Source organism: Orcinus orca, chromosome 10 (genome assembly GCF_937001465.1).
Source record: "Orcinus orca chromosome 10, mOrcOrc1.1, whole genome shotgun sequence".
NCBI classification, from domain to species: domain Eukaryota; kingdom Metazoa; phylum Chordata; class Mammalia; order Artiodactyla; family Delphinidae; genus Orcinus; species Orcinus orca.
The window spans coordinates 52,724,347-52,749,319 of record NC_064568.1 but is presented as its reverse complement, the minus strand read 5'-3'; the positions used below and the strand labels follow the sequence as shown (position 1 = coordinate 52,749,319).

The 24,973-nt window shown below is 34.5% G+C and overlaps 1 protein-coding gene across 1 annotated transcript in view; it reads left to right on the top strand.

Moving 5' to 3' along the window:
* The window catches only part of STT3B (STT3 oligosaccharyltransferase complex catalytic subunit B), a 98,429-nt gene that overhangs the window by 49,946 nt on the left and 23,510 nt on the right, over positions 1-24,973 (top strand). The window contains exons 2-5 of the mRNA XM_004279682.4: positions 1,184-1,292; positions 4,513-4,800; positions 18,470-18,535; positions 20,152-20,251. Of these exons, the coding sequence (XP_004279730.1) occupies positions 1,184-1,292; positions 4,513-4,800; positions 18,470-18,535; positions 20,152-20,251 (563 nt within the window). The remainder of the gene's footprint in view (positions 1-1,183; positions 1,293-4,512; positions 4,801-18,469; positions 18,536-20,151; positions 20,252-24,973) is intronic.

Here is a 24,973-nt window from a genome sequence, read left to right as displayed (position 1 = left end):
TTCCTTTCAGGCTGCTGTGGCTTATCTTATTTCTGAAGATATTCCTATTTCTGTTTTCTATGGTATTAGTTCTTCCACTCATTGATTTCGATGCTTAGATTTCATATTGTCTACTTTTCTTAAATGTTTGGTTTTTGGATGTGTGCTTATTTTTGTATTTGATCAAGTCTGTCTACAAATACTACAGTGTTTGTATCTAGTGATTATGGGAGGGAGAGTCATGGCTTGCTATTGGGAAGGATATATCAAGCTGAATTTGGATATGAGGATTCCTATTCATCTTCTTTCTGTCAAGCACTATTCCACTTTTTGAATCACTTGTCTACGTGTATTGCAGATACCTTTGAGGCCCACTTCCTTGCTTGGCAATGGTAGGGCGAGGGGATCCACCTCCCTGGCTGTTCCTAATGCTCATTACCCTGAGGATTGCTGCAGGATTTTCTCTTGCCCCCCTGCCCCATAACAACTTTATACTAAACATGGAACATCCTGGAAACTCCTCCCATTCCCCCACCCCCCCAACACACACACACATACCATAGTTTGCAGTTTACTTCTGGTTGCAGTTTGGGCTGTGGCTTCTTCCATCTCATTTCTTCTCATTTGGTTTTTTTGTCTTTCGTTGATGAAATTTCTCATTCGTTAAGGTCATGTTCTTGTTTTAAAGTGCTGTTACAGTTCATCTCCCATGGTTTTCGTGCTATTATAACTTATTCTTTATTTCTGTAATTTTTAGGGTTATAGGATTGGAGGCAATTATGTTGAATGTGCATCCTTCATTTTGATGCTATTTTCTGTCAGTGGTTTTTAATCTTTTGAGAGTCATTGACTTCTTTGACCATTTGGTAAATTGTATGTACCCTCACTTTTTAAAAATTCAGATGCATAGCTGTCTACCATCTGTACCCCAGGCAGTGGCCAAATTTTGAGCATTACTAGTTTGGTGAGTTGTTTTTTTGGGGGGGGAGGGGGGACTTTGTTTTTAGTTATATTTAGAGGTATTTGCCTATTTCTTGGAAAATAATGTGTTACTTAGGTTTAAGGAAAATTGTTATAAAAGATGTATTTATGTAGCCATAGAGCTATATATAAAGAGTTAAATATAAAGTATAATATTAGAAAGATAGAGCTATTTTTTTCTAGTAAAGTTTTATAACGTTTCTTTTTTTCCTGTTTTCTCTAGGTTTAATTATAGATCAACACATCATCTTGCATCTCATGGGTTCTATGAATTTTTAAATTGGTTTGATGAAAGAGCATGGTATCCACTAGGAAGAATAGTCGGTGGTACTGTAAGTATATTTGCAGTTATTTATGTTAATCTTAAAATCTTGCAGTTATTTGAGTAAATTATTAATCACTAAGGTGGTGGCAATTCTTGAAAGCTTTGTATAGTTAACTAACACATTTTTCTGTGGCTGATTAGTATTTAACTTGCTAAATCTCTTTTCTTGACCCTCTTCTTCCCACTCTCACCCCCCAACCTGTTTTTGGGTTACCTCATACTAGCCACTATTTCTGACAGGTGGATCTCTTGTCACACATTTAAGTTCAGATTATTTGTATGTTTTTGTCTTGTTCTATAACAACTTTATTGAAAAAAAATTTTTGGAAGGAAATAGAAATGTAGAAGAATCAGATAATTCTAATTTTCCAGGTCCCAATTACTCGAGGTAATTGAGTATTGATCATAGTTCATGGGGAATTATAATGTCCAGAAGATGATATAAGAGAAAATATTTTTAGGATTTGGGATGTAAGGAGAATCCTGAAGAGAAAATGAAAGACAAGACACCTATTTGGGCAATATATATGCGTAGTATTTTTTTCTGGATCAATTTTGTCAGAGGTTTATCAATTTTAGTAGATTTCTTAACCCAAAGAAACTTTGACTTTGTTGATTATTAAATATTTGCTTTCTCTTATGTTAATTTCCATTTATTTCCTTCCTCCCACTTTCTTGAGTTTGTTTTGATGTTTTTATCTGTCTTCCTGATACAGTTTGCTCAGTAATTTTCAACATTTCTTTGTTATTAGTGTATTCATTTTGAAGCTTTAAATTTCCCAATAATCAGTTTTAACTACATTGCATAAGTTTTGATATGTAGTATTTTCATTATTGTTCAGGTCAAAGTGTATTTTAATTTCCACTATAATTTGCCCTGATTCATGGGTTACTTGGGGTTGTATTTAAGTTTTAAACATAATAGAATTTCCTAGTTATCTTTTTTTTTGCTTTATACTTCCAATATATTATGGTTAGAGAACAAATTCTGTAATTTTAATCTTTGAAATTATTTGAGACATGATTTGTGGCCCAAGATATAGCCAACTTTTATAAATGTTCCCTCTGTGTTTGGAAAGGAATATGTTCTCCATGGTAGTCAGATGTTGTGTTTATAATCTGTGTTTATAATTTGGATTACCTCATACTAGCCACTATTTCTGACAAGTGGATCTCTTGTCACACATTAAGTTCTTTGATGTAAACAGAGAGAAAGATACAGGAGAATAGTCATGAATTAGGGTGAATTAGAAAGAATTGTGAGAGATGTGGTAGATGGCTGTATCTGTACTTCTTGTGGGGTGAATGCTATCATATACTTCATTGTACTAGTCTTTGATTACTATAGTTTGTTTCCTGGTGTGTTTATAAATTTTTACCTTGAATTCACCCTCAATGAAGGCTTGTTTTCTGAGACTTGGTGTTTGGGACCATCCTTAAAATCTTTCTCATTTGCCTTTGCTGGAGCCCTTAGAGGTCTTACTGCTTTTAGGACAGTTTTTAGAGGTTATTTCTCAGCTTGATGTTTTTTATACATGAAGTTGTTACAAATGTGGAACCCATATTCACCCATGTGATGAATGAGTTTCTTATTTCTTGTTTTGTTTCTCTTCAAAGCTTTGGAAGTAAGGCAAGAGTTCCTTACTGTTTCCCTTGATGGATGGGTAGAACTTGTCTAGTTTCATAAACGGGCCCTGGCTTTGTGCTGGGAATTAGGCCTTTTCTTTGATCCCTGTGGTGAGTAGTAACTACCCCCTAACCTCGAGTACCTATATATCAAGCCTGCTTTGTTTTTTCTCTTTTTAGATTCCAACGACATCAGTACCTAGTTTGAATTTCTTCTTTATGTTTGGAACCTGGAGGGTTCCCTTCCTTTTGAGCTTAAATATGCCTTTTTTGTTGTTGGGTGGTTTTATTTGTTTGTTTAGAGTCTTTTGGTCCTTTCATCTAGTACTTCTACATATTTTGGCTGTATTTCATATGCCAGTTCAGTCTGCCATATTTAGAGTATTTTCAAATTCATTTCCATTTTCTTTGAATATTGCTAACAAAATCATACACTGAGGCCTGGTATCGTATATGAAATGGAACAAAATTTTGATTTTTAAGAATGGTGATGATTGCCATACTTTTTCCCCCTTCCATTATCCCATTCGCCTTCTGTACCTTCTATCAAGCATTCATTTTGTGTCAATCATTGTTCTCTGGATGCTGGGGAAATTTTTCTTGCTATTCTGGAGCTTATATTCTTGTGAGGGTGTTTAGTTAATAGACAATAAATAAGTAAAATAAATAGTATGTGAAATGGTGATAAGTGCTATGGAGAAAAAGCAAGGGAGTTGGGTTAAAGACCATGGGGAGTTCGCAAGTTTAAATAGGATAGCTAGGAAAGGAAATTTATAACATTCTTTGTAGTTTCAGTGATGGAAAAAGAAAAAGAATCTTTTAGGATTTAGATAAGGATGGAAATATAAATACACATTTTAATCACTGAAGAAGAGCTCAGAATTAATGTCCTATTTCTTGTTCTTTGAATCCTCTTAATGTTTTATGTTCTCTTTTAGAGGGAGGGTGAAGAATATAACTGTTAACTGGCCTATTCTAGTTTATTATTTCCTTTCTATCCTTAAATATTTAAAGAAGTGTAAAAAGGTCTAACCTTCCAGGAGTCTGAAAATATTATATCTGAATTCACCAACTAACTAGTCCTTCTTTTCCTAGCTAGAATTGTTTACTTTCCAAATCTTGAATTTGAAAGAAGGGAAAAATGATTTATAAATACCACTTAAATAATATTTCACATAACTTTCTTTCATCTTCCATCCTTTTCTCAGTCCCTTGAACACAAGTATAGGCGATGTTGGAGCACATTAAAACTCCAAACTTAAGGATATGTTAGATTAGGACCCTGTTTTATAGTGAAAAGATAAGTGGGATCAATAAGAAAGTTACCTAGTTTTTCATTGTTAAACCTCTTCACTTTTAATCATTCATTCAATATGATCTTTCTTCTTTTGCTTAAATATGTATCTCTGAATATCAGATTTTTATTTGTATCTAATCCAAAAGAACATTTAATTTTGTAATGTGTGAAGGCAAACTATTGTAAGAGCTTATTCTCAAACTTACTATAAACAATATGTAATAATAAAGGAAGGAGCTTATGTTAGTGTTTTCAGCTACCTCATTTTATATGTAATTAAATTGTCCTCTTTTTTTCTTCCTAGGTTTACCCAGGGTTGATGATAACAGCTGGCCTTATCCATTGGATTTTAAATACACTGAACATAACAGTTCACATAAGAGATGTATGTGTGTTCCTTGCACCAACTTTTAGCGGCCTTACATCTATATCTACTTTCCTGCTTACCAGAGAACTTTGGAACCAAGGAGCAGGACTTTTAGCTGCTTGTTTTATTGCTATTGTACCAGGTTACATTTCTCGGTCAGTAGCTGGATCCTTTGATAATGAAGGCATTGCTATTTTTGCACTTCAGTTTACATATTACTTGTGGGTAAGTAAAACTTAATGTTTTGTTATCGTTAATACCCATGAACTTCCTGCTGAAATGCTGTTGTGCAGCATTTGTCTTTTATCAATTATAGTTGTATACAGAGAACTCTGTTACTGTTTGTAACAAGTAAGTCATAGCTCCAATAAAGAGGCTATCAAAAAATGAGCTCTTGATTTTGTTTCTTTTGTAAGGGAGAGAGGAGTCAAATACTTAAGAAAATGAAATGTGGTTCAGTGGCTTAGGATATTGAATTATGTTTGCAAAACTTGTATTATTTTACTCTTGCAAAGTTATTTCTTCCTTCCCAATCTGTATACCTTCTATTTCCTTTTTTTGTGTTACTGTATTAGCTACTAATTCCAGTATGATGTTGAAAAGGAGTAGTGAGAGGAAACATCCTTGCCTTGTAGGTAATATTTATCAAGTTGAAGAAGTTCCACTCTATTTCTGTCAATAGTTTGCTGAGAGATTTTATCATGAATGGATGTTGGATTTTGTCGAATGCTTTTTCTCTATCTATTGATACACAGTTAACCCTTGAACAACACGGGTTTGAACTCTGCAGGTCCACTTATACACAGGTTTGTTTTTCAGTAAATACATACTACAGTACTACATGATCCAAGGTTGGTTGAATCCATAGATGTGGAACCACAGATTATGTAGGGCCTACTGTCAAGTTATATGTGGATTTTTGATACCAAGTGGGGGTGAGGGGGTCACTGCCCCAACCCCTGCCTTGTTCAAGGGTCAACTGTAGTTACATGATATATTTCCTTTGACTTTTTGATGTCATGAATTACATTCATTGATTTTCAAATGTTGAGCCACTATGTCATACCTGGAATAAATCTCACTTGGTCATGATATTGATATATAATTCTTATAATACGTTGTTAGACTTGATTTCTTAATGTCTTGTTGAGGATTTTTGCATCCATGTTAATGAGAGAGATCTTGGTCTATAGTTTTCTTTTCTTGTAATGTCTTTGATTTTGGCGTTAGGACAATGCTGGCCTTGTAGAATGAGTTAAGAAGTATTCCCTCTACTTCTGTTTGCTGAAAGAGGTTGTAGAGTATTGCTTTTTTTTTTTTTAATGTTTGGTAGAATTCACGAGTGAATCCACCTTGGCCTGGTGCTTTCTGTTTTGGAAGGTTATTAATTATTGATTGATTCCATTTCTTTAATAGAGTGCTATTCAGATTGTCTATTTCTTCTTGTTTGAGTTTTGGGAGATTTCTTTCACAGAATTGGTCCATTTCATTTAGGTTATCAAGTTTGTGCACATAGAGTTGTTTATTGTATTCCTTTATTATCCTTTTAATACATGTCCGTGGGATCTGTAGTGATTGTCCTTCTTTTATTTCCGATATTAGTATTTGTGTCTTCCTTTTTTCTTAGCCTGGCTTAGAGGTGTATTGATTTTTGTTCATCTTCCAAAGAACCAGTTTGTGGTTTCGTTGATTTTTCTCTATAAATTTCCTGTTTTCAACTTCATTGATTTCTGCCCTGATTCTTACTTCTTTTCTTCTGCTTCCTTTGGATTTAAATTGCCCTTCTTTTTCTAGTTTTCTAAGGTGAAAACTTAGATAATTGTCTTAGATCTATCTTTTCTGTATATACATTCAGTGCTGTAAATTTCCCTATGAGCACTGCTTTCTCTACATCCCACAAATTTTGGTAAGTTGTATTTTCATTTTAATTTAGTTAACAATATTTTAAAATTTTTCTCGAGATTTTTTTATTTGACCCATATATTTGTTTAAAGGTATGTTGTTTAATCCCCATTTATTTTGAGATTTTCCAGTTAATTTTCTGTTACTGATTTTTAGTTTAATTCCATTGTGGGCTGAGAGCAACACCTTACATGATTTTTATTCTTTCAAATTTGTTAAGATGTGTTTCATGGCCCAGATGTGGTTTACCTTGGTGAATGTTCCATGTAGGCTTGAGAAGAATATGTATTCTGCTGTCCTTGGATGAAATCGAGTTTAGATGTCCATTATATCCAATATCCAGTTGATCGGTGGTAGTGTTGAGTTTCATGATTTTCTTAAATCATGAAAATCTTACTGATTTTCTACCTGCTGGATTCATCCATCTCGGGGGGTGGTTTAAGTCTCCATTTATGGTAGTGGATTCATCCATTTACCCTCGTGGCTCTATCAGTATTTCCTCATGTAGTTTGACACTTTGTTGTTAGGCACATGCACTTTAAGGATTATGTCGTCTTTGAGAATTAATCCTTTTGTCATTGTGTAATGCCCTTGTTTGATCACTTCTTTGCTTTGAGGTCGGCTCTATCTGAGATTAATATTGCTACTCTTGCATTCTTTTGATTAGTGTTAGCATGGTATATTTTTTGCCATCTATTTATTTTAAAACTATATGAATCTTTATATTTAAAGTGGGTTTCTTGTAGACAACATATAGTTGGGTCTTGGATTTTGATCCACCCTGACAATTTGTTTTTTTAAGTTGTGCATTTAGACCATTGATGTTCAGATGGCTGTTATTAGTTGGATTAATATTTACCATATATGTTACTGTCTTCTAGTTGGAACTCTTTAGTTCTTTGTTTTATTTTTGTTCTATACTCTTTTTTTTCTACCTTTTGTCGTTTTTTTTTTGTTTTTGTTTTTGCAGTACGCGGGCCTCTCCCTGCTGTGCCCTCTCCCGCTGCGGAGCACAGGCTCCGGACGCGCAGGCCCAGCGACCATGGCTCACAGGCCCAGCCGCTCTGCGGCACGTGGGATCCCCCCAGACCGGGGCACGAACCCGCGTCCCCTGCCCCAGCAGGCGGACTCTCAACCACTGCGCCACCAGGGAAGCCCCCCTTTTGTCGTTTTAACTGAGCATTTTATATGTTCAATTTTCTCTCTTTTTCTGGCATATCAGTTATACTTTGTTTTATAACTTTTTAGCGGTTGCCATAGAGTTTGCAACATACATTTACAGCTAATCCAAGTTCACTTTCAAAGAATACTATACAGGCATATCTCATTTTATTGTACTTCACAGATACTGCTTTTTTAGAAATTGAAAGTTTGTGGCAACCCTGCATCAAACAAGTCTGTCAGTGCCATTTATCCAACAGTATTTTCTCACTTTGTGTCTCTGTCACATTTTGGTATTTCTCACAATATTTCAAACTTTTTCATTATTATATTTGTTATGGTGATCTGTGATCAGAGATCTTTGATGTTACTATTGCAAAAAGATTACAACTCACTAAAGGCCCAGATGATGGTTAGCATTTTTTAGCAATGAAGTACTCTTTAATTAAAGTATATGTGTTGGTTTTTTAAAGCATGATATACTCTTTTTGTTTAATTTATTTAATTTATTTATTTTTGGCTGCGTTGGGTCTTTGTTGCTGCACGCGGGCTTTCTCTAGTTGCAGCATGTGGGGGCTACTCTTCGTTGTGGTGCGCGGGCTTCTCATTGCGGTGGCTTCTCTTGTTGCGGAGCATGGGCTCTAGGTGTGTGGGCTCCAGTAGTTGTGGCTCATGGGCCCAGCCGCTCCACGGCATGTGGGATCTTCCCGGACCGGGGCACAAACCCGCGTCCCCTGCATCGGCAGGCGGACTCTCAACCACTGTGCCACCAGGGAAGCCCCATAATGTACTCTTAATAGACTACAATTTAGTGGAAACATAGCTTTTATATGCCCTGGGAAACAAATTCATGTGACTTGCTTTACTGCAATATTCACTTTATTATGGTGGTCTGAAACCAAACCCACAATATCTCTGAGGTCTGTCTGTATCAATTTATAGGCAGTGAGTACCTTATAATAACAAAATAATCCTAATTCCTCCCTCTTGTCCCTTGTATCATAACTTGTCACTCATTTCACTTTTATATGAGCATACATAATAGAATACATTGTTGGTATTATTATTTTCAACAGACTTTTCTGTTTGATAAATTAAGAATAAGAAAAGTAAAAGTTTTAAATTTACCTTTACTTCATCTTTGATGCTCTTCCTTTCTTCATGTAGATCTAAGATCCTGATCTATGTTATTTTCCTTCTTGTTAAAGAACTTTTAGCATTTATTGTAAGGCAAATCTGTCAACAAATTCCCTCAATTTTTGTTTGTCTGAGAAAGTCTTTATTTCTCCTTTAACTTGGAAGGATAATTTCACAGGGCACAAAATTCTAGATTGGAGGTTTTCTTCTCTCGATACTTTAAATATTTCACTTTTTGTCTTGCTTGTATGGTTTCTGAGTAGAAGTCATGTAATCCTTATGCTTCTTCTTCTATAGGCAAGGTGTCTTTTGCTCTGGCTTCTTTCAGGATTTTTTTCTTTATCTTTGATTTTCTGTAGTTTGAAAAAGGTATGCCTAGTTGTGGTTGGTTATTTTGGCATTTGTTGCTTAGTGTTTGAGCTTTCTGGATCTGTAGTTTGATGGTTGACTTTATTGGGAGAAATTATCAGTCATTAAGATATTCTGTTCCTTTTTCTCCTCTCCTGCTGGTATTTCTATTACATGTATATTATACCTTTGTTGTTGTTCCACAGACCTTGGATATTCTGTTTTATTTTTTTTCTAGTCTTCATTCTTTTCAGTTTTGGAGGTTTCTATTGATATAGCCTCTAATTCAGAGATGATTTCCTCAGCCATGGCCAGTCTATTCATAAACTCAGCATAGGCATCCTTCATTTCACCTGTAGCCTCTTTTTTTGGTTTTGTTTTTTGTTTTGTTTTGTTTTTGGTTCTTAGGATTTCCAGCTCTCTGCTTACATTTCCCATTTATTCTTGCATGCTATCTCCTTTATCCATTGGAACTCCTAGCATATTAATCATAGTTTTAAATTCCTGGTCTGATACTTTCAGAATCCTTGCCATATCTGGTTCTGATGCTTCCTCTGTTTCTTTAAATTGTGGTTTTTTGCCTTTTGGTATGCCCTGCAATATTGTCTTCATAGCCAGACATGATACACTTGGTAAAAGGAATTGCTGTGAATAAGCCTTTAGTAATCAGGAGGTAAGGTATAGTCCTATGATTAGGTCTAAGTCTTTTAGTAAGTTGGACTGTGAACTTTACAAATGTTTCTTTTTTCTCTCTCCCCGCTTAGGTGGGAAAGGATGGCTAGAGCTGACTGGAGTTATGTATTTCCCTTCCCCAGGTCAGTTAGGCTCTGATAACACCCCAGCAGGTCAGGCTCTGGCTAATAGTTTCTTCTGAGGACAGGCCTTGTTAAGAACAGAATGCCTTTGCATTTTTCAAAATGGTTTCTGTTCCACTCCCTGTGCCAGAAGCAACAAAGGGATTTTGTTTTTCCATATATTTATTGTGAGAACCCGATTAAGATCTTCAAGGCAAGTCCAGCATAATTGTGGGGACCACCATATGACTTAGTCCATCCTGGAGTTTTTAAGTCTCCACACTGAGACTTAGGTTTTCCTACCCACCTCCCTGCCCCCAGTTATTTGCAGTATTGATTCCTGCATGTGTGTCTCTCCATTGTTGCGAGCAGCAGTTTGTCCTGTGTCTTTCCCTCACTCACAGATCCAGGAAGAGTTGTTGATTTTTCAGTCTGTTCAGCTTTTTACTTGTTAGGACTGAGTGGTGACGTCCAAGCTCCTTACATGTAGAACCAGAAACCAGAAGTCTATTTATTGCTAAGCTATCTAAACTTAATGTTTTTCCTGCAAGGAAAAGGATGCTCCTTAGTACTAGCTTCAATTTAAACCTTGCATATATTTAATTGTTTTCTTCTTTATTATTTTAGCCTATGTTCATACTATTTCAGTGTTGGAAATTGCTCCAAATTTTTATTGATCCAAAATATATGAATACTCATATATTTTTAGGTAGCTAGGTGAATGGTAGCAAAATGGTAGCATTTTTCTCTTTTGTATTTTACATCTTTTAAAGCTCTTTAGCTTGTGGATATTTTTGCTTTGGCAAGGAATTTCAGAGGAGAATTGTTGCAGTCAATCAACATAGACAGTTGCTTGATCTTGAGTTTAAGAGAGAAGAAAGAAAAGCACCCATGCTGATGAAGATGATGACAAGCAGCCGGATGCTGCTGATGCTGTTGTATTCACCAAAAAATGTTTAAAAACAACTGAGAAAAACCCTTAAAATTTGGAATATCCTTTTGAGGTCTTTTAACTAGTACTTAGTATTTAAATTACATATTAAGTATATATCTTGACAATACATATGAATGGATGGAGCTTGACAGTATAATGCCAAATGGAAAAATAAGTTAAGGTAGAATACATACAGTAATTTTAAATAGTACAGACCATATTGTGTACTGTTTGTTTATACCTGTTTGTAATGAAAGTATAAAAATATGGCATTTATCCATATATATACCAGCTTTGATAGTGGTTACTCCTGAGTATGGGTGGGTGATATTGAGGAAGAAAGTATGAAGGGAGATTCAACTATGTCAGTAAAAAAAAAAATTTTTTTTTAAATAAAATCATCCAAAGCAAATATATGTTTGAAACATTTTGTAATAAATTTTTTAATAATATATTCTGTATGTTGGAAATTTAGAAACATAGAAAACTAATGTAAAGAAGCCATCACCCAGGTGTTACTACATTTGCATTTTGTCATATTTTTTAAATTTTGTATGCTTTTATGAAATGCAAAACTGGTATTGTTTATATATAGTTTTTTTATTCTTTATATTCTTTTAACATAGCATGAGTCTGAATCATTGCAGGAGTGCCTTAACTGGCATGTTAATTACCTTTCAACATTTTTTAAAATTTCACTGTAAGAAATTGAGACAAAATTCATGTAACATAAATTCACTATTTCAACCATTTTAAAGCATACAGTTCAGTGGTTTTTAGTATCCACTGTGTACCTACAGAACATTTTATCACCTCCTAAAGAAACCTTGTACCTCCCAATTATGCCTTTCCTCCATTAATTTAATTTCTGTTTAAAGACTTACCTATTCTGGACATTTCATGTAAATAAAACCCGCATTAAAAAAAGTGACCTTTTATGAATGGCTTCATTCCCTTAGCATAATCATTCATATTTTTGACATGTATCAGTACTTCCTTTTTATGGCTGAATAATCCATTGTATGGATAATACCACATTTTTTATTTATTTTTTTATTTTATTTTTTTGCGGTACGCGGGCCTCTCACTGTTGTGGCCTCTCCCGTTGGTGGAGCACAGGCTCCGGACGCGCAGGCCCAGCGGCCATGGTGCACGAGCCCAGCCGCTCCGCGGCATGTGGGACCTTCCCAGACCGGGGCACGAACTCGTGTCCCCTGCATCGGCAGGCGGACTCCCAACCACTGCGCCACCAGGGAAACCCAATACCACATTTTTTAAATTCACCATTAGTTGATGACATTGACTATTATGAATAGTGCTGTTAATGACATTTGTGTACAAGTTTTTATGTGGACATATATTTTCATTTCTCCTCCATATTTGGAATTATTGGTTGACGTGATAACTTTGTGATTAACTTTCTAAGAGTGGAATTATTGGTTGACGTGATAACTTTGTGATTAACTTTCTGGGGAACTGCCAGACTGTTTCCCACAGTGGTTTCCCAGTTTTACATTTCCACTGGCAATGTACGAGGGTTTTAATTTCTCCTAATCCTCGCCAATACTTGTTTTTTTCCCTAGTTTTTTTGTTTTACTTGCCTGTTGGTATGAAGTGGTATCTCATGGTTGTTGCTTTTGTTTTTTTGTGTGTTTTTTTAATTGTGATAAAATACATGTAACATAAAAATTACCATCTTAACTGTTTGTGAGTGTAGAGTCCAGTGTTGTTAAATAGATCATAATGTTGTGCAATCACCACCACCATCCATCGCCATAGTTTTTCATCTTGTAAAACTTGAAACTATATCTATTAAACAATAACCCCCCATTTTAACTTTCCCCAGCCCCTGACAACCACCATTCTACTTTCTGTCTCTATGATTTTGACAGCTCTAAGTATTTCATGTAAGTGGGATCATACAGTTTTTGTCTTTTTGTGACTGGATGATTTCACTTAATGTCCTCAAGGTTCATCCATGCTGTGGCATATGTCAGAATTTCCTTCCTTTATTAAGGCTGAAATAATGTTCCATTGTATTTATATACCACCTTTTGTTTACCCATTCGTTGATGGACACTTTGGTTGCTTCCATGCTTTAGCTGTTATGAGTATGTTGCTATGAACATAGGTATACAGATATCTCTTAAAGACCTTGCTTTCAATTCTTTGGGGTATATATCCAGAAGTGAAATTGCCAGATCATGTGGTAATTCTATTTTCAATTTTTTGAGGAACCACCATATTGTTTTCTGTAGCAGCTGTACTATTTTACATTCTTATTAGCAGTACACAAGGGTTCTAATTTCTTCACATCCACATCAACACTTGTTTGTTTGTTTGTTTTGGATAGTAAGCCGTCTTAACAGGTTTGAGGTGATAGCTCATTGTAGTTTTGATTTGCATTTCTCTAGTGATCAGTGAGGTTGAGCATCTTTTCATGTGGTTAATGGCCATTTGTATATCTTTGGAGAAATGTTTACTCAAGTCCCTTGCCTAGTTTTGAATTGGATTTTTTGGTTTTCGGTTGATGAGTTTTAGGAGTTCTCAATATACTCTCAATAGTAATCCTTTATAAGTTACATGATTTTCAAATGTTTTCTCTCATTCTATGGATTGCCTTTTTCACTCTGTTAATATTGTCTTTGAGTCACAAAATTTTTAATTTTTCATGAAGTCCAGTTTGTCTATTTTTTCTTATATTGCTGTGCCTTTGGTGTCATATCCAAGAGATCATTGCCAAATCTAATGGCATGAAGCTTTTGCCCTGTGTTTTTCTTCTAAGAGTTTTATAGTTTTAGGTCTAACATTTAGGTGTATTTGAGTTAGTTTTTGTATATGCTGTTAGGTAAGGGTCCAAATTCATTATTTTGCACATTGATATCTAGTTTCCCCAGCACTGTTTGCTGAAGGGACTGTCCTTTCCCCATTGAGAGGACTTGGCACCCTTATTGAAAATCATTTGACCATATATGCAAAGGTTTATTTCTGGGTTCTTTATTTTGTTCCATTGGTCTGTGTGTATTATATGTATGTCTTTATGCCAGCACCACACTGTTCGATTACTTTAGCTTTGTAGTAAGTTTTAAAATCAAGAAGTGTTTGTCCTCTGTCTTTGTTGTTCTTTTCGGGATTCTTTTGGCTATTAGGGGTCCCTTGAGATTCCATATGAATTTTAGGGTGGGTTTTTTACTTCTGCAAAGAAAAAAAAAATCATTGGATTTTGGTATGGATTGCATTGACTCTGTAGATCAATTTGGGTAGTATTGTCATCCTCCCATCCATGAATGACCATGAGACGTTTCCATTTGTTTATGTTTTCTTTAAACAATGTTTTATAGTTTTCATCATACAAGTCTTTTACTTCATTAGTTGACTTGTATTTTATTCTTTTTGATGCTATTGGAAATTTTTTTGTAATTTCCTTTTTGCATTGTTCATTGTTAGAGTATAGAAATGCAACTGATTTTTGTGTGTTGACTTTCTATCTTGCTATTTTGCTGAGTTCATTTATTAGCTCTAACAGTTTTTTGTGTATGTGGAATCTAGTGCTTTCTCCCTATGAGATCATATCTGCGAACAGGGGTGATGTTACGTCTTCCTTTCCAATTTGGATGCCTTATATTTGTTTTTCTTGCTTAATTGCTCCGGCTAGAACTTCAAGTACTATGTTGAATAGAGGTGGTGAAAGTAGGCATCCTTGTCTTGTTCCTGATCATAGAGGAAAAACTTCAGTCTTTCACCACTGAATATGTTTGCTATGGGTTTTTCATATATGGCTTTTGTTATATATTAACATGTAATACATGTTATTAAGTATGTAATATATTTTATACTATATACTAGTGCATAGTATTTTATATATTAATGTTATTTATACATTTTTTATACATGATATCTCTCAGTTGGATGAAGGTATTCCTCTAATTGGACTCCTCAGGGAAGGCCCATGAGTATCATATTCCTGAAGTCCTCGCATGTTTAAATCTGTTTTTTATAGTGTCATTTATGAGGGTTTGGCTAGATAGAAAGATCTGGGTCATTTGTTCTTTACTTGAATTTCTTGGAATTGTTGTACTATCATCATTTTGCTTGTTACTGTCAAGAACCTAATTTTATGTGTTTCATAACAAACATGATCTTTTTATCCTGAAGTAATAATTAGTTTTTTCTCTATAGCATTGAAGTCTAATGAATTTCCTAGGATATGTCCCAAAGTTGACACTTCTGGTAATGGTGACCCCTTTCAACATGTATATTGATCATTTTTATTTCTGGAAAGTTGTCTTTGATTATAGTTTCAAATATTAGTTTGTTTCACTGTTTTGTTTTTCTTGGATCTTCTTCCTGTTTGTTTGAATTCCAGTTCTATCACTCAGGGTTGTTTAAACCTCCCGAATATCTATTTCATCAACTATAAAATGGAAGTAATAATAGTACCTACCTCATATGGTTTAAATAAGTTAATGCATGTAAAGGTATAGAACATTGTAGGAACACAGAAAGTGATGAGTACATGTTTGTTATTACTTCTATTGTTACTGTCACCAAAAACAGAGCTAATGTAGATAGAATAGTACTTAGAATAATACTTACTACCATATTGCCTCCTATAGTTGTGGGTTTTTTTTTTTTTTTAAGTTTCCTCTTGTGCCTTTGTAATCAGTCCTCTCCTTAACCCGTATTACTTGCAACCACAGATCTGATTTCTGTCTGTATGACTCTGGGAGTTTCTTTTCCAGAATGCCATGTTATAGAAGCAGATAGTATGGGGTAGCCTTTTGTGTCTGACTTACTTCATGTAGCATAATACTTCTGAGAGTCATCTATGTTGTTGCATGTTTTAGTAGTTTGTAACATTTTATTGCTGAGTAGTATTCTGTTGTATGGATGTGCTGTAATTTATTTTGTTTTCCAGCTTTTGGTAATTATGAATAAAGAGGCTATAAATATTTGCATACAGTTCTTCATATGGACATAAACTAGCATTTCTCTTGAATAAATGCCTAGGTGTGGGATTGCTGGTTTGTAAAATAACTACATGTTTAATTTTATTAAAAGCTGCCAAATGGTTTTTGCAAGTGACTATCATTTTGCATTCCCTTCATCAGAGTATGAAGAGTTGCATTTATTTTGTTTGCATCACCAGCACATAGTTTGTTCATATTTAACAGTTTTGTGGTGGTATCTCATGGTTTCAACTTACTTTTCCCCAATGACTAATATTATCTTTTCATGTACTTATTTCCCATTCCTTTTCTTCTTTGGTGAAATGTCTGTTCATATCTTTTGCCTATGTTTTGGTTGGGCTGTTCGGCTTTTTATTACTGAATTGTAAGAGTTCTTTATATATTCTGGAAATAAGTCCTTTATCAGATAGATGTGTGTTTTGCAAACATTTTCTCCCAGTATGTGGCTTGTCTTTATTTTTTTAACATCTTTCTAAGTAGAAATTTTTAGTTTTGATCAAGTCTACTTTACCATTTTCTCTTTTATGGATCTTGCTTTTGGTGTGTCATCTAAGAAATCTTAGCCTACCCCAAAGTTACAAACATTTTCTCATGTTTTTACTTCTAGAAACTCAATAGTTTTAGGTTTTACATTAAGATCTGTTATCTGTTTCAAGTTGATTATGGTCTGTGGTGCAGGAAAAGGGCTGAGGTTCTCTTTGGGGAGGATATTGATATCCTGTCATTCGAACATCATTGTTGAAAAGACTCTCCTTTCTCCACTGAATTACTCACCTTGATAGCCTTGTCAGAATAGGTTGACTGTATACACGTCAGTCTATTTTGGGATTCTTCTGTTTTATTGAGATCTCTATATATCTATCACCATGTTGTCTTGAAATCAGGTAGCGTGAGTGATTTAACTTTGTTCCTCTTTTCATAATTATTTTGGCTGTTCCTAGTCCTTTGCTTCATATAAATTTTAAATTGGCTTATCAACATCTACCCCAATGAGTTGGGATTTCTACTTTCATTGGGAGTACATTAAATCTATACATAGTTTGGGGAGAATTCTTATCTTAACAATATGAAGTCTTCTGATGCATGAACATGGTTATCTCTTTTCATTATTTTATTTCTCAGTTTTGGCTTTAATTTTTCTAGATTATAAATTAGTCATTTGAGACCATCTCTTCTAATATAAGCACTTAAAGGTAGAAGTTTCCCTCTAAGCACTGTTTTAGCTGCACTGCACAGACTTTTTTTGAGAAATAATATTTGCATACCATAAAATTTACCCTTTTAAAGTATACAATTCAGTGGCTTTTAGTTTATGAATAAAGTTATAACACAAATTCCAGGGTTGTAATTTTCTCACTTTAAAATTTTTCAATATTTTAATATACTCCCTCCCCTATTCACATCTTAGAATAGGACCCACCTTGTTATTTGACCCTGTTCAAAGGTAAACCTTTTCAAAGTTGGCATGGTTTGGGGGAGGAGATTGGAGTGTATTTTGTCCCACATGTGCACTGTAACATTGAATTCAAAGCAGTGTTTCATAGTCTGTTAGAAGTCTTTTACAGCTCTAAGTGCTGTAAAACTAAGAGTGTTTTCTTTTCTTTCTCTCTCCCTCCCTTCCTTTTTTGTTTGTTTGTTTGTTTTACAATTTCCCCAAAGATTGGATGTCACTTGTAGTTTGTTTTAATGTACTAACAGAAATAGAAGCCCGTTTTGAAAGTAAAGAATTCCTTGAAATAAGCTCTATAGAAAGCATACTGTTAAATTTGAACATGGAGCTAACTCTTTTAATACAGAATTACCTATAATGTTTAATACAGAATTACCTATAATAGGACTTACATCTATCATTTCTTACTCAGTTCATCTTAAAGATGACCCTTTGCTCTTGGCATAAGTATTTAGAGCTTGTGTTTCTAGAATTTTAAATTCTGTTTTCTGAAGGTGCTAATATATTTTGATTTTTCAAATGAGCATGTAAACTCTTTGATTAGTTTTTTTAAGACAATAGAGATTTGTCACCTTTTTGAACCTTCATTTATTGCACGTTGTCTTTCCAGTTCAGAGTAATTGAGAATTTTACTGACATATCATTAGGCCTTCTAGAAATTTTAAGAATATAAATTTATTGAAGATATGATTGTGGTATCTGAAAATTTCTAGGTAATGATAAGTTTTCAAAAATGGACGCTCATAATTGAGATATAGATGATCACATTCAGATGAAGAAAAACTACAGATTAAGGTGTTATGTCTAAGCAGACCTACCATGTAAAAATGTAGACTTACTGAACAAATTTATTCTTTAGTTAAAAATTAGTTAAAAATCTTAATTTGTTGATATTAATCATCTTACGATAGAAACTATTACAAATGGAAAAATAGAAGTTGTTCCTTTTAAGATGATTCTTTTTACTAAAAACTACATAATAAAAAAAAAAAAAGCTATTCCTAAAATGTCTGACTACTGTCCAGTGTTATAAATGTAATATATATTAAGTGGATCCAAGTATCTGTATAACCTCATTACTCTTTCTTAAAAATAATCTTTGCTTTTTGTAATACAAGTTTACTAAACATTTAACCTTTTTTCATTCAGCAGGAATATTTATAAACTTTATTATATCAGTTGCTTGTTTGTTTTTTAGGTAAAATCTGTAAAAACTGGGTCAGTTTTTTGGACGATGTGCTGCTGCTTGTCATATTTCTATATGGTAAGATTTCATGTTTGAAACTACATGAGGGCAAACAAGTCTTTGGCAGCTGGATCAGTGACTCTTCATCATTCCCTTCTCAGCCAGGGCTACTTCCCCACTTCGTTTCTCCTGCAGTCTTTAAGATCTTTTGTTTAATGTATTCTCTTTCCTTACTACCACTCTCTTCCCTACTCCCACCTTCAGGGCCTGGTATGGACTTTTACTTTAGTGGGGAGGGTTAATACTCAACCCCTCAAACGTAATACTTGCAGCAAGTGAAACAAAAACTTTTCTTTCGAATGTACAACTTTTCCTAAATAATGATCACATTCTCTAGGTTAACCTGTAAACTACTTAACATAATTTTTTTCAACAGATTACTTAAAATTGGGGTTCAGTATTACCTCTTTAATCTCCTGCCTTTCTTTCCCACACCACAGCCTATATAGTAGCCTTATGCTGAAAATTAATGATAATCTTAAGTAACTTTTTTTGTTTCTTAAACAAATGTCATGGAATTTGTACTTCCATATTATCCATGCCCCTTTTAAAGTGGCTAAAGGTTAGGGCACATTCTGTGCAGTTGTACTCAATAATAGCAAACCCATTCTCTTTCAAGTTTAGACTGAATTGGAAATAACCAGAAGTCCTTCAGTTAGAACTGGAACTCAACCGAAGTAATGTTGTCTTTGGTGAAAAATAGCATATGACTGAAGCAGTAAACCGGTGTTCTTATATGAACTGTAAACTGAAGACCGTTTCTTATAAATTGTTCTTCTACGTTTTAGACAAGGGCAGCATTGTTAGAACATGTATGTTAACATATAGTCTCCTAAGGTGACTGTTGGTACAAATGGTTCTTTTAAGCTTTTAATTATTAGAGAACATGCAAGAACTTTGATCTTGACAGACCTTATTGCCTATTACTGAATGTACTTAATAAATTCTATTGGTTTGGAATAAACATTATCTTTAGAACCTTTATTGATTTAGACCAGAACATAACATACTCAATTGTCTGGTAAATAGAATTATTCTAATTTTGTGCTACAGGCTAAACATTAAACTGGGATCTTGATTTGTATCCATTGGTAGGAAGAAATTTATACCCAAGGTAGCACCTTTTGTCTTGAGGATCACAAAGCACATCCAGATCATCTGAGTATTCCTTTTAGTTGTTGACTAATGCTAACATCCATTGTTCTTATTCTTAGTGAAGTTTCTTGCAATGTATTTATCATCAAAAATGGAGGGAGTAAAAGGGTTTTTTTTCTTTAAAAAATTGCTGATCTATATTCTAAAAGTCTATCTCCATGACAGTCTTTTTATTGCCAATTCACAAATTATATTGTTCTCAGTGTTCTTATAAGTTTAATTTGACCATTTCTCCAGTGAATATATAAAAGTGTATTGGATTTATGGTATTGTGTTGTTTTACTTATCAATAAAAATAAAGAAAAATAGGTTATTTGTAGGTTACAAATCCATTTTTAAGCATCTCAAAATTGCTAAAAATCCTACTGTTTATATTTGCTTATTATATGTTTAGATTGTCATGACATGTCATCACAAAACTTATCTATTTTAAAAAGCAAATATATAAATTATTTAACTTAGCATTTCTTTACTCATAGGTCTCTGCTTGGGGTGGTTATGTGTTTATTATCAACCTTATTCCACTGCATGTTTTTGTGTTGTTACTAATGCAGAGATACAGCAAAAGAGTCTACATAGGTAAGTGATTTGACTTCTGATAGCTGTCAACTTCTAAGAGGTGTTTCATATACGTTCTTTTCATTGAACAGACATTTCTGTTAGGTTAGTATTATTCATGAGGAGGTAAAAATAATTTTAGAGTTATTTTGCTTTTTGTATTAATAAGGAGGGTCAGGCATTTTTACTAAGTATGTTGTTACCAACTTTCCCTTAATGAGTTTTTGTTGAAATTAGTCTAGATTTAATATTTGTCAACCTTTTTTGTTAATTCGGGGGAATGGGCATTTCTATCATTCACATATACATATTATTCAAATTCAGCTTACTGTAAGAGATAAGGATCCTTAACAGTTTAATAAACTTTTGAAAGCTCTTTCTGTATAATATACAACAGACTGTCTTAGTCCATTCGAGCTGCTATAACAAAATACCAGAGACTGAGTAGTTTATAAACAATAGAAATTTATTTCTCAGCTTTGGATGCTAAAAAATCCAAAATCAGGGAACCAGAATGTTCACATTCTTGTAAGTGCTGTTTTCCTGTTCCACAGCTGGTACCTTCTTTGTCCCCACCTGGTAGAAGGAATGAGCAAGCTCTCTGGGGCCTCTTTTAAAAGGGCACTGCTCCCTTGGAGCCCTCATTACCTAATCATCTCCCAAAGGCTACCTCCTAATACCATTTCCTTGGGCATTAGGTTTTCAACATTGAATTCTGGGGAGAAACAAACATTCGGACCATAGTAGAGACTGAGTATTTTCTCTGCACGATTTTAATTTGCTCTACAGGTTTTAAAACATATCTTTTGAATAAGATGCTTAATAATAGATGATGTCTCAAATCTTAGAGCTCATTTTCTATGAGAGAGACAGAACTTTTATGGGTTGAACTAATCACAGAGAAGTTATGATCTGAAACCAGTGTCTTAGTAAAATAATATAATTCCATTATTATAATGTTGGAAAACAGTAACAAAAAGATATAAATCTTATTTACTTGATTAAAAAACATAGTAGTTTGGCAATTTCTCAAAAATTTAATCATAGAGTGACCATATGACCCACAATTCCACTCCTAGGTATATACCTAAGAGAATTGAAAATATATATTTACTTTGTAACTGCTTAGGATGTGTCTATATGAACTGTGTACTATATGCTTCCGTTATAGTCCTTACAATATTTTATTGTCTTATTTTCTGTAACAATTTTCCATGGATTCTTTGGGCTTAAGGTATATTAAAAGGGAGACTGTGACTCTGGGACTTCCCTGGTGACCCAGTGGTTAAGAATTTGCCTGCCGATGCAGGGGACACGGGTTCAATCCCATGTGCCACGGAGCAGCTAAGCCACTGGGCCACAGCTAAAAGAAAAGAAAAAATATATATTTACACGAAAACTTGTACTGTAACATTTATAGCAGCATTGATTATTCATGATAGCCAAAAAGTGAAGACAAACCAATGTCCATCAACTGATGAATGGATAAAGTGTGGTATATCCATGCAATGGGATATTATTTGGCAATGAAAAGGAATAAAGTACTGATAACATGCTACATCATGAGCCTTGAAAACATTGTGCTAAGTAAAATAAACCAGACACAAAAGGCCATATGCTGTAGGATTCTTTTCGTATGAAGTGTCCAGTGCTGGCAAATCCATAAAGACAGCAAGCAGATTAGAGACAGGAAGTTGATTTAGTGGTTGCCAGGGGTCTGGGTAGTAGAGGAGTGACTGCTAATGGGTATGGGGTTTCTTTTGGGGGTGAGGAAATGTTCTGGAATTAGACAGTGGTGATAGTTACACAGCTTTGTGAATATAATAAAAACCACTCGATGGTACATTTTAAAAGGATAAGGTTTTTTTTTGTTAGTACAAATTATATCAATTTTTAAAAGAGTATATTAATTATATTTATAGCCATTTCAGCATACTTCATAATAATCACCACTGAAATAGTACATCTGTATGTATCAAGTTATTCTTATATAAGCACAAACTGTCCTAAATTCTTCACATGTATTTAACTCACTTAGCCTTCATAACCACACTGTGAGGATAGGTACTATTACTATCCTCATTTTACAGATGAGGAAACAAGAGAAGACATAATTTGCTCAAAATCATGTAGCTAGTAATGGAGCTGAAGCCTGAACTTAGATATTTTGGCTCCATAGCCCGTAATGCAAAAAAATCACTGTAACTGTGTGCCTGCCATGTAAATAAATACCTTACTGGGGAAATATATCAACCTATGATAAATCTCTTTACCCTGAAAACACTGTAAACAATCATTGGAATCCAGAAAAGAAGATGACAGATTAAACAATAACTCTTGGCTTTTTGTTTTGGAACTATACAAGGAAAAACATTTTAAGTTAAATGCTTATGGGGAAGAACTAAGAGTTTCTTTGTTTAATTTCAAAAATTGGGGTCCTGAGAATGTAATGATCAGGAGAACAGAGTTAGGGAGAAGATTGAGGGATAGACTTTTGTGAAATGCCCCTGAATCAGGAAGAGGAAGAACTAAAGGAAGAGTTAGAAGTAGCCAGATAAATACATTGTTAAGGAGGTCAAATGGGAGTATTTTCTACATAAAAGTTTAAAGCATGAACAGTGACCAAGTCCTCTTAAGTGTTAGCACTAAGATCAAGTAGGATGAGAGTTGAGAAAAGACCTTGTATTTGATGAATAGGATTTCTCTGGTCACTCTAGAAAAGCATACAGTTAACATTGCTTTGGTTGGCTCTTGAGAATATAAGAATATTAGAAGAGCTTTTCAGAGGGAAGAAAAATAAAATGGGTTAGGGATGTTATGGATGTGTATGAAGTTAGATTAGCAAACTCTTAGATAATTTCATGGTGTTCAAATTCTCCACTCCGCCCTCCTTGTTTCTATTTAGCTCTGGAAGTTACCAAGGAACATCACCTTATACTTTCAAATTATATTTATTTGTTTTTTTTCTGCTGTACTATCCTTGATTTCATTTTAGGTATCAGTATTAAGTATATTTGCTATTTTTAAAAGTTGTGTGTCTCTCCACTCAGGTGTTTTGAACAAGTCACTTCTTGCTGCTTTTACAAATAGAGCTTATAAAATAATAGTTTACAAGACTCATTCTCTACATAGTTTGCAATGAACAGCATCCTGGAAAAAGAAAAATTATTTTTCTCATTATGTATATCTGTTAAGTTAGTCACTGGATTTCTCTCTGCTGGTCGAGAAGAATCCGTGGAGGGTTTTTTTTATTCTTAGTTTTTGGGGGGCGTTGGGGGGGAATCTTGTGAGCTTTAATTTCATACAAGTTTCTTAGCATTTTTCACCCTGCTTATTTACCAGCATTCACAGTAGTCAAGTAGTCAAGCCGTAATAAAGTATCTTTATTAGTCAAAAGCTTCAACAGTCTTACAAGCCTTTAATCATATTTGTTAATAATAAAGCAAAATTGGTTGAATTTTAAAGTATTTCCTCACTATGTTTCTTTTGGTTAGTACTGTTTTGGTTGAGAGAGACAGGGGGTGGCAAAGGAATATTTTGCTAGCCCTTTCATTATCACCCAGGAGATAAAGCAACTCAGAAATGGTAAGGTGATTTAATGGTGGATCAAAGTTAACAGGAATATAATATTCACAAAACCTTTTCTAACTTTATTTAAGTAAAAGGAAGTATAGCAGTACTTTAAAAGCATGAAGGGTACTGTCAACGTAAGTTGTTTAAGAAGGTACTTAAAGGTTAGTTTGGGGAACAGCAGGAGCTTCTTGAAAACTTGACATTCTTTTGGAACTCGAATCAGGTCTTTCAGTGCCTTTTATTTAATAGAACAATTCATTTGTACACCTTAAGTCAAGGACAGTGGTTTGTTTCTTCTCTATATCAGTCTGGTCCCACCCCATACCCTTGGATTAAAAAAAAAATAAAGTACTTTAAAAAAATTTTTTTTAATTTTTGGTTGCGTTGGGTCTTTGTTGCTGTGCACAGGCTTTCTGTAGTTGCGTCGAGCGGGCTACTCTTGCGGTGTGTGGGTTTCTCATTGCAGTGGCTTCTCTTGTTGTGGAGCACGGGCTCTAGGTGTGCTGTCTTCAGTAGTTGTGGCACACGGGCTCAGTAGTTGTGGCTGGCAGGCTCTAGAGCACAGGCTCAGTAGTTGTGGCACACGGGCTTAGTTGTTCCGCAGCATGTGGGATCTTTCTGGACCAGGGTTCGAACCCATGACCCCTGCATTGGCAGGCGGATTCTTAACCTCTACGCCACCAGGGAAGTCCCCAAAAACATAAAGTACTTTAAGAGTGAAAAGATGTTTAGGTTCTGTTTCAGAAGATTACTATTTGTCCCAAACCCAAGAGATTTTCTTTGGTTAAAAATAACCAAACAGAATAACAGACCTTGTATATATCTTCCTAATGGTAATTTGGGGGGAATTCTGACACTTTGGAAGTATGGTCTGCTGTAGCGAAGGCCAGTAACTGTACTTCCACAGGATGGCAGTGTGATAAACATTGTCGTGATGTAATAAATGATTTACTACATTATTGGTCTTGTGTGTTTTCTTAGAGCTTACTACTTTGATGGAAAGCTTTATTCATCTGCTTTAAAGGGTAAGAAAAGTAGGTTAAGATGGATGGATAGAAGGTTGTGATAGATGTAGATAGTAGTTTGGTCAAATTTCATAAAGAATCTGGAGGAAGAATTGGTGGAGAATGATTGCCATGTGTTTGTATTGTTGAGGTCTTTTGAGAACAT